General features: G+C 40.2%; 1 protein-coding gene across 1 annotated transcript; it reads right to left on the reverse strand.

The window, feature by feature from the left end:
- Window positions 1–527: 527 nt before the first annotated feature.
- syf2 (SYF2 pre-mRNA-splicing factor) lies at window positions 528–8,670 on the reverse strand. The gene is made up of 7 exons (XM_030082103.1): window positions 8,597–8,670; window positions 8,151–8,249; window positions 7,931–8,056; window positions 6,293–6,410; window positions 4,721–4,811; window positions 3,942–4,040; window positions 528–1,064 (listed from the first exon to the last, which is right to left on the reverse strand). The coding sequence occupies exons 1-7, from the start codon at window positions 8,612–8,614 to the stop codon at window positions 899–901; spliced, it is 717 nt and encodes a 238-aa protein (XP_029937963.1). The 5' UTR covers window positions 8,615–8,670; the 3' UTR covers window positions 528–898.
- Window positions 8,671–11,135: the final 2,465 nt, after the last annotated feature.

Here is an 11,135-nt window from a genome sequence, read left to right on the forward strand (position 1 = left end):
AAGGCATCCCATCTTATTACCATATCCCGTAAGGCTTATTCAGAAGATTCATTTATCTAGATGAAATACAACACAAATCTGATTCAAATTATGGCACAAGCCTTGTTTCATTTAGTGTGTTAATCTAACCCCCTACGTTGCATAAACCAGAAACTGCCTTCTGCTGTGTGGCCTGTAGAGGGCGCAATGCCACCGTGTTCTCACAGCCAGAGAGGCAGCATGGGAAACTGTTGACTTGTCTTTGATCTCCTCTCAGGTCACAAGCCTTCTCTGCTCATGTCGCAGCTTGGGGCAAGCTGGTTGAAGTGAGATGTGGATGATAATGAAGAAATTGAATTGCTTAACTGTTGTTCTTTATCTTCGCATGCACCTACACTAATACATTCTTTGGCTGGCATCTTCTGCTTAACATGCCCTGGGGCTTTAATGATAGTGGGTGTACTTGATTCTCACGCTCAAAATGGGCCCCCCCGTCATGAGACCGCATGCACTAAACCCACAGCAAAACCAGAGAGTATGCAAGATAACCAAATTGTCAAAAGTGGTTTATTTAAAAATAAAATACAGGCTAATAATAATATCTAGTGTGTTGTTTTGACTGTACAAAGAAACACAGTATGCTTAAATCTTGAAATAACTGAAGTCATTATGCATCTCACATCCAATTTAATTTGCAGATTTTAATACTTAAGTGAAAACAGGCACAAAAAACAACATATTTGGAAAATAAAAATGTTGGACAGCTGCAACACTACACAATCTGATATTGAGCACTGTAATGTATCTGTAAAGAGAACGGCGAGTATACAGCTAGAACTGTGACTGAAGAAGATGCTTCCAAGCCTCCGAAGAGACAAAAAAATTGCAATGAAAATGTCCACTGAGCTGGCTGGGCCGGCTAGACAGCAGTGCCTCTCTCCAGGTTCTGTTTGATCTCTGCTGTGTATTTGCCGTAGAAACGCTCCGCCTTCTTGTTGAACTTGGCGTTCCTCTCGTTGATGTAGTCGATGTCTGCATCATCGTTGTAGGCCCTGCGTCGACTGTACTTGGCTCGCTTCTCAATCCTGACAATGGCAAACAAGAGCAGCTTAGGGGAGGACTTCATAAACCAATATGGCTACTATCCACAGCATGTCCAATCACAATAATTCACTACAGACAACAATTTTGGGGTATGCATTTAGAATTTGGCCCCAAAAAAGTGGCAGTGGAAAACCTAACACAGTCGAACGAACACACACACACACACACACACACACACACACAAAAAGGAAAATACTGTCAATTTGTGAGCTCCCAGTCTTGATTCATTGTGTCTTCAAAGCAGTGTTGTGCGTCATACCCTGGCAGCCGAACCCTTGTCTAATGTCCCACAGTCACATCTCTAACACAAGCCTCAGACTGTCTCAAACACAACACAGCTCAGGGAAAGACTGGGGAAATCAAAGGTGAGAGGGTCTTTTGTAGTCGAGACAAATGCTTAACAAGCAGCCAGCAGAGGAACCAGCTGAACAATTAGAAGCAGCAGCCAGCCGGTGAGATGTGAGGAACAGTGAAGTTTTGACCTTCACCTCAGGTGCTCTTTGATCCCTGAGTGGGACGGTATGTTGCTTTTGTGATTTTTAAAGGCTTTGCTTACTGGGCTCCTACACGTTTCCCAATTCAAAATTCCAGACATCAACAGATTTCCACACATCTCTGTGGATTTTTTTCAGACTATGTTTAGTATCTGAGCTTGCTGATAGCTTAACGTTTATCATACATGTAAATACTCCAGCTGTTACATGCGCTGGAGGCTTCATCACTCGTCGGCCTCATGTTGGTGGGTTGGGCAAAAAAAAAAAGGTGAGACACCAGATGCTGACGATGCTTTCACAAGATCAACATGCTTTTTCAGTTCCATATAACTAATGATAGCTGTCTTGCTCATGTAAGAAATGTCAAATGATGTCATACAGTTTGCACTGTACTGTTTTCTCTGCTTTAGGATCCCTCTCCAATGACTGGGTAAGCCATTTCTCAGAAAATTTGTGGCCCTGGACAGGATTCAATTCAAATCAAGCACCACCACTGCATTGCACACCGTAATATGGAAAGGTGTTTGAATCATTCTGCCCCACCCACTCAAAAGAAAAACATATTCAGCTGTCTGCTCCTAATGTCAACAAAATCAAAATATGCTTGTATGATTAATTTATTATTGCAATTTCCAAATTACACTTCTTAGAAAATTGCAAATACAAGCAATCGTCTGGAAACACAAATATTTTCCCATAATCTACTCTTTTTCCATACTTATCCAAACATCAGAATTATCATAAAATAAAATCATATTCCATACTTTGTCATACTTTTCCAGACAGTGTAGGAACCCTGTGCTTAAGCAAACACCTACCCACTCACTCAATAAAACCATAGAATAAGGTCAACTGCAGGTCTGAAAGATGAAAAGTCATATCTTTAGTTTGATGTTGTTTAACCAATAACCTTTTCATCCCAAACCAGTCTCACTATGAGACTGTCCAATGCGCCCCAATGGATCACCTGGTAGAGCTCATACACGCATTGAGGCTGTGCAGCCCAGGTTTGAATCTGGCCTGAGCCAGATTCTGAGCCTGAGTTATGTCCATGCCAGCATAAGAACTTGGGTTAAGACAAGGGTCAAGACTTGATCTACTCTTGGCAATATGGCCAAAACTGAATATCACAATGTATCTTTTACGAAATACCTGCGCAAATATTGTAGGGACTAGGGATGTGCACCATGACTAATTTCACTGACAGTTAAACGAAAGGTTTCAACCCATACAATTTATCTAAATTAACACTCGGTAAACAGTAAAAATTGAGCATGTTTTGACCTTTAACAACAACAACCAAATGTGGTCAGGAAAAAAAACATTGATGTAAAAGCCATTTTAAAATGCAAAATGCAGCCACAATTGCTGTGATTGGTCAGGGAAAAAAGCTCTAACCCAACTATAATCCAGTCAAGAACTCTGGTGGGATTCCTAATAACTACCCGTTGCAACCATATTAACAATGAGAAACAGCGATAGCTGAACTGACTAGTATTTCCATGCCAAGAGAACCATTTAATCATCTAGCTGACCAGTTGCACACATCCATAGTATGGACTGATGGTGCTTTAGTCAGATATTGCAGTCTTTGCAACTAGGAAAACTTACATTACATTATATTACAAGATAGACCTATTTCACAGCAGTGATTTTGACATGAAATAGCAGGGTAAACACAGGTCTTACTAATGACATTAATCCATGTTCTGTTAAGTTTATCAGTCTTTCCAGTGGACCAACATAAACAACACCAGGCCATGGGCTCTGTCAGACCAAATCCAATTGAACCTTAATTAACAACATCAGCAACACCTGTGTTTAATATACTCTGCTATTTCGTGTCAAAATGGTTGCTGTGGAAAAATTATATTGAAAATCCCAGGTCTCGTATCATGATATTGATACATAACGATATATTGCCTAGTCCAAGTTGAGACCAAAGTCATATCCTGCTCCACTTTGTTCAGTGCTTAACCCCTGTCCGTGTGAACATAGACTGGCTGGCTTCTATAAAAGATGGAACCAGATCAGTATAGCATAACATTCCCAGGTCTTAAGTGAAAGGGGTGCAAGATAGCAGATTGATAAGACAGATAAGGCATCAAGCACCACCGCAGGCTGACAATAATGAACAGTCTCCTATCAGCCAACTGTATCGGGAATTCAACTTGGGGGCTTATTTTCTAGGATCAGATAGGCCTTGGCTTATACAAAAGGGTCCCCTCTCTCTTACTGGCCAAGAGCTTACAAACTCACTCCTTCCACTAACAGAATTTATTTGCAGAGATCGTCTGAATGTGGGGTCAAGAGAGGATAAAAGCTCTCTCATTTTTCTTGTCTGTTTTTTTGAGTTTAACTTACTGCTTTTCAACATCTTCCACCATGCGGTCAATGCCCTCCTTTGAGGGGACGTGGGTGCCGTGGATCAGGCTGTTGGAGGTGGGGTGGAAGTCCTCGCCGCTGTGGAGCACCAGGACAGGAATTAGAAACATGTAGTCACAGATAATCACCATCTTAACATACATGGAGAGACTTTTCTATCCCATCACTGTGATTATGGTCATCCTGACGAAAGATGATTATGTGGTTTCAGGGCTAATGCGTTGGTACATCCTTCACAGCGGTACATGTGGTAGCCATTAAGGGTGAAAAACCTGCGGGCACTGAACTCATCTTTGGCCCATGGGACCAAATGCACCATAACTATGACCATCTTGCTCCTTGAGCGTATGGAATTACTCGCATTTACACATTAAAATCATGAAATGATTTGGGGCATGTGCAACTATGTCAAAAGCACGCCAGGGGCAAAAAATGGGGTGCACTCATTAACACATAGTAAATGCTTTGTACACATGTGACGGGTGGATGCTAAGATGATTATACCAAACAACTGCTTACAGTTCATTTTCCTCTATTAAAAATTTCACGGTTATACTCTTAATAGCAGACGTCCTCATAGATCATTTTTATGGGCCTCTCACACTGGGAGTTCACAAGAATATACTAATGCCTGTGGGCCTCGAAAGACAGAATTATCATCCATTTCTAGTTGTCGGTCTGTCTGTCTGGAGACAGTGCCAAAGACACAGACAGGCAAACAGTCCGGGCAAATGAGATGGGACCAAGCCTCAACTTACCACTCCTCTTTCTGTCTCTCATAGCCTTCCATGTCTGGTTTGATCTGCTTGGTGAGCCTTTGGTATTGCCGCAGTTGGGCCTCGGCATAACCTGCAGTACAATGCAAGACAGAGCAAGAGAAAGGAGGTTATAATTACCGGAACAAACAGCAAGCAGGCACAAGGCTGTGCAGCACAACCTGTGGCTGGTTAAGGAAGGATGAAGAGGCAACTCTCCTCCTCCCTTCCTCCCTCTCTTCATGTCTTCAAACCCCTCTGGTGATAATTTTCTCCCCAGAGGTTTTAATTCAGAGAGGAGGTTTTGATGCAACAGATGGCAACCATATTTGGGAGATGCTGCAATCCTTTTTCAGTAGATTAAATTGGCAGCGGTTTAAGATGATTAATATCCCAAGGGGTCTTTACACGCAACCATATTGCTCTACGCATGGCTGCTATGTAACAGAGTGACTGTGCCATCCATAGTAGCAGCCTTTTTGCTGTGTACTCCAGTTGTGTGAAGCCTTTTTGAATTTGGGGACATTATCAACCAATCACATGTTTCGACACGGTGTAACAGAATCACTGTTTCCTGAGGTTTAAATTGTATTAAATGACTGAACAGTGAAACCACACACAATAATACAACCCTTTCAGTGGATGAAAATATCATTGCCAAACTTCAATTATATTGGCATATGATTCCCTGAAAATGATGACTTCAGCAATTCCAATTAGAAATGTATAATTAGTGTAACGATGAAAGAGAAAAAAGCCTATAATCTTTTTGAGTTTGAACGATAATGGTGTTTATTTCCAGCTAGGCACCGTTTTATACCCACTTATAATAACGATGTAAATCTTTCTGAAACTGTTCAAACCCCCTTGCAGCTTTGACAGAAGAATTAAAAATTAGGAGGTAAGTGGTTAGTTTTTAGACAGCTTACAAATTATAAACTGAGCTGAAGATGTAGGAGTGCAATTAATTTAAAAATGTGCTTTCTTGAAATTATTTAGGGTGTGATTAAAATCTGCTCAGTGATCCCTTTAATCCCTGTTAACTTTAATCTTGTGCCAATAAGAAGACAGCATTTGTTTACTCTGCTTTCTAAACACCTTAGCACAAGCAAAACTGCTACATATGCTGAAATGTCAGTGTCTTTTTCAAGTACTTGGTAACAATACATCTTAATCCCTGAAAAGGTCATGCATAAATCTCTGGGCTGACTGTTTATTGGCTTTGAAATTAAAACTTCTCTGTGGCATGCTGTGAAACAATGTCAAGTCATCCTCCAAACTGTCATGATTAGAGTAAGCAGTCTGAAAACCCTTGGCAGAAAAACAAACAGGTGGGCAGGTTTAATCCTGTTCATCAAAGAACACTAAGCCTACATACATCAACAATTTGATACTATGAGGATTATAAAAAAAATGTGGTGGCACTAACTTTTATAATAATTACTATGGCTCTAGGAATGTGTCCAGTAATGAGTCACTTGCTTGTGTTTTCATTCCCATCTTTAGTAGTCACACCCTAAACACCAAACACGACACATCAAACAATCTGACATGTTGTGAAATTTTGATGTGAACCTGAGAATCCCGGGTCCGGGTTCTTCTTCTTCTTCTTCCTTTCCCACCGTTCTGCATCGTCAGCACTGATCTCCAGCAGTTTCACTCTGTCGTATTCCTCCCCTCTAGCAGCACATTCCTGTAACGCACATACTCATCTTCAATAAAAATAGACAGCAGGTCCAAAGTCGAACACTCATAAATTCATGAATGTGACTAGACGAAGCTTGTTGCTTGGGGACCTCTGTGAAAAATAGTTCACTGATGTCATCTGATCAGCAGGTTCAAAATTTAGTCACGCTAGGTCTAGTTTGTGGGAATAACCAATTGAGGCTTTTACTCATGGGGCTTCTGAGTTCTCTGAGAAATCCCCCTCAACACTGAATTTCTCTCTCACATTAAAACTGGCCCTTTATATATTGCTCCAAGATCTTTGGCCAGGCCTCTAAGACTTTCATGACACCAAAGATGATCTGAGAGAAAGACTTGAAGTTGACATTAAGTGAGAAAGAACAGGACAGAGATCTGGCAAAACAGGAAATTGTCAAGGGATACATATTGCATTTACACTGTTTAAAACATCTGACTGGTTCGACATGACGCCAGCTAAGTACTGGCTGAAGCTAAGCGACATGGCAGACTGTGCTGATGTCAGGGTGTTCTCTTTGGGAAAGCATGTGTGTTAAGGGTTTTGAAAACAAATTAATCATCTACTATGTAAAAAATTATATATAAGTAGTGAATCTGAATTCTCTCCTTGGCTACTAGGTATTCCACTGGTGTTGAGGGGCTGTGGTGAAGTGGACCCAGGCTCATAACATGTTGAACAGGCACATATGAACGAGGGCTTGGAGGAAAAATAGGTTTATCAGGACTGGTTCACTGAACCTGGCAGAGTGGCCTGTTATGAACAAACATTCAATCGACAGATTATAGAAGACAATACTTTAAAAATGGGGAAAATAACATTGATTGCAAATTCAGGATAATTGCAATTTTCATCATAATACCATTGTATATGAGAAAAAAGCAAGGACATGGCATTCTATACATAAATCCTTCAGGATCTTTATTACCTACATATTATATTTTTGTGTAACAAAACAATTTTTTAAAATGTCTCTAGATTGCTCTTTTCTGTTACTTTCATTAGATTTGCTGATCAGCACTCCATATATAGAGTACAGAAACAACCTAAAATGTGTTTCAGCCAAGTGTAAATCCACTGCAGTGTGGCTTACCACACTGAAAAAATAAATAAAATAAATAAATAAAAAATGTAATAAACTGTAATACAGCTTGAAATTAAACCTATTCAGATCTTCTATCACCAGAATTCTGTAAGACATAAGATACAAACTACACACATCTTTAAAGTTCATTTTTATGGTGCTTCTATTTCACCAGGAGTATATCAGTGGAGAAACAGAAGACAAATGTAGGAGGGAGAGATGATACCTTGTAACAAAATATCACGGGATAAATTCAAACCCACTATCATGCCAGTTGCTGATGTAAGCAATACTTGATCCTGCCGAGCCCACTGAGCCACCAAACATCTTGACAGTCTGATCCACAGTGCTCCTCCCCACGCCCAAGACACAACACGCAGGGTCACCGAGTTCATGCATATTGCTTGTATAGGTTAAGAACAAATACCTTTTTCTTCTGGTCTTCAGCAAGCTCCCACTCCAGCCGGGCTTTCTTGGCTTCCCAGTTGGCCGGGAGTTTCAGCCTCTTGTCCTCCTCCACAACCTCCTGGTGATTGAGCTTGCGTGCTTCATTCTGCGATGGGAAACACAACATGATGGCAGACAGTCCGGACAAGAAGTGCTTTATTTTACATGCAACCTGAAACAGGTGAAGACGGGTAACTCACCCGTTTAAAATGCAACTCCCGAAACTTCCGCAGCCTCGCTTCTCTCTTCTGCGATGCTAGACTCTCAGTCGGCTCTTCATCAGCAGCTGAGGCACAGTCCTACACGAAACAGCGATTAGATAACGCTAACTACCCTACGGCACTATATAATCAGCACACAACATACAATAGAGCCAAAACGCTAAGTAAATAAGTACAAAATAATGCGTGTTCCCCAACGTCCACTAGCTAACGTTAACGGTTAGCAAGCTGGCTAGCACCCAGTAGCATGCGTTAGCTTAGCATGGTAACACGGCACTGTAAACAAACGGAGTCAGGTGAGAAACTAACTCACAACAGGGCTTGTGATACAAATTATATCAGTTATATATTATGTAGAGTATTATTTGTCATGGTACCGACTGAACTGGATGGTGTCACCGTGTAAAATGAAATAAACTACATACCTCAGTACACGTCGCCATTGTTGTATTGGACAGAAGGAAGACGGGAAGTTGACGTCTAAACAGGATATGACGAATAAGAGGATGATTTGTAATTTTTTCCCCTGTTATTAATATATTGATTTATTTATGTTTTTTTTGTTTTTTTTTCTGTGCTCTTCCTTGCATTTCTATACTGTCCCCAGCGCTTACTGTATTTCAGTTGTTCACTTGTGTATTCCTGTTAACATGGTGTTTTGACTCAGTCTTTTAATTAAAAAAAAAAAAAAAAAAAAAAAAAAAAAAAACAATTGTTCACTGTTATGATTAATTAGACCCAATCCCACATAACAGATCTTTTTCACCTCATGAATGCAAACCCATGGGTTTTGTAACAATAATAAAATGATCCACTTAATATTACTCATCATGCAAGGAGATATAAGCTGCAGCTCCAGGATCCCAGCAGAAGAAAGATTTTGATCAGAATTCAACTTTGTCTGCTATTGTATGATCTTGTATAATGGCAGCATGGTAGACTATAAGGGAAAGTTACAGATACAGTACAGCAACATACAGTGTAAATTACATGTAAACAAATCTCCATGGCTGCAGGCCTGTACTTATTTGACTTTTAGGGTGAGATTGCAGGATCAAACATCAATATCACAACTAAGACACCAGTGACACATGAGAATAATATTATGTTGAATTCCACTTTGATGTGCATTTTCAAAGCAAATGAAGCAACTAACAGTACCAACAAGCATGGTTGGCCCACCGCTGCTGCCCTGCTGCCATGGTGCATGTTGAGGGAAGGCAAAGTGAGGAAGAATGGAGTTTGTACATTTTGGCCTGAGGGTGGTGCTAGAGGAAAAGTCATTACGTTACCAGAGTTGAGAGGGTACATCCTCTGGGTAGCATGAATGAGCTATCCAAATTTCATGGCAATCCACCTTTTGGGACATGTTGCCTTGGAGTTTAGTGTTTAAGGGATGGAGGGGCAGACCAATTCAGCCATGTTTCTGTAAAGCTCCTTGAGATAAATTTTGATATGATTTGACAATATACAAATAAAACTGAAAAAGCCAAATAATCAGCAAAACTTCTCTCACAAAATTTGCAAAACTCCTGAATGTAGACAGGATAACTCCTTTGAAAATTATGATCTGCCAAACACAACTAACTGCATCAGAAAAGACAAACGGTGGTTGCAAGTTGAAGCTTACTTAAAGGGATAGTTGCTGAACATCACAAAACTACTGCATTAAAAATGACCATAAAAAGAATGTCTGTTATCATCTGCTAAACATAGCGGTGGATCTGTAATGATATGATCAGCAAAGTGCAGTTCTCAAAAGGTGCCCTTGTTCCTTATTTCTAATATGTTGTTGGGTATGTCTGTTATTTGTAGCTTCAGTAGAGGTTCAGTATCTTTTCTCTCAAAGGTACTTTTGATAGAAATGCACAGTGGCAGTCACAGGGACGGCTCCTTTAATCCTCTCATCCTGGATGGTGTCTTATAACAACCAGACAGCCGTGTTGCAGGTTTGTGCCATCAAAGGCAAGCGATTAGTCACAAAAACAATGACAAAACCTGCTAAATCACCAACAGAGTTTCCAAAAATGTGCTGCGACATTGCGTCAGCTGTGTGCACGCTAAATCTTTTTATCACGACACTGTGACAAAAGTCATTGCGAGGCATCTTGTGTTTCATAATAATGTCTTTGTACAAAAACTTAAACCAGACCATCTTGCTCCCTTTTGAAGATTTAATTCCTTGCAAAAAAAGTACTGCTAGACCAATGGAAACTGGCACAACGCATACAGACAGCGATTATGAATATGACTGGAGGTAATAGAGTGAGAAGCATGAAAGGTCAAGCATAAAGTCATCAGTGTGCCACACAGAGAGTCTGTTTAGAATCTCCTAAACTCAATTGTTATGGTCTTTTTTGCTGCACAGAAATGGTATCTCATAGCAATTACCAATGCATCTTATTTTTTCCCACAAAAACACAAGTATCAAATCAGGGTCTTGGAACACAGCATAGGGCTTCTGAATATGATTCTATGATCTGATCAGAAGACAAAACTAAACATTTTCAAAAGCCATTTGAGCATGTTTGACTTGCCAAAATGGATGTGCCCCCTGTTTGATTGCGTTATACTAATAGAGCTCTTTTGGAGGATGTAATTAAGTGGAGTTTATAGTCTTAGATTAAAGCATCCTCTAGATCACAGGCAATGTTAATGGAGTGATGCATTTTCACTGGAAACCAGATGGGAGCACATCACAACAGAGCAAAACATCATTGGCTACAGTAATGGGCAGGGCAGTGCTATTGCCGTGCAGCAGAAGAAATATTGGAGCAAACATTTTTTTTTTTTTTTTAATAAATGAAAGTCAAATGAGTAAGAGAGCAGAGCTGATTAGGGCAATGCTCCAACTTGCACAGTGCCTCATAGTTGCGTGGATGAAAATATGTATGTGCTGCATGAATGTGTATATTTTTTTGCTACTCCATGTTTGATTTGTGTTTTCTCTTTTGGATATGAGGT

This window comes from Myripristis murdjan, chromosome 22 (genome assembly GCF_902150065.1).
Source record: "Myripristis murdjan chromosome 22, fMyrMur1.1, whole genome shotgun sequence".
NCBI lineage: Eukaryota > Metazoa > Chordata > Actinopteri > Holocentriformes > Holocentridae > Myripristis > Myripristis murdjan.

What these genes read in the sequence shown, in the direction of transcription:
- syf2 (XM_030082103.1), bottom strand. An exon ending in CTGAAGACCAGAAGAAAAAG is followed by an intron (nt 6,411 to 7,930) that starts GTATTTGTTCTT and finishes TGTGCGTTACAG; the next exon opens with GAATGTGCTGCTAGAGGGGA. An exon ending in GAGAGACAGAAAGAGGAGTG is followed by an intron (nt 4,041 to 4,720) that starts GTAAGTTGAGGC and finishes GGTGCTCCACAG; the next exon opens with CGGCGAGGACTTCCACCCCA.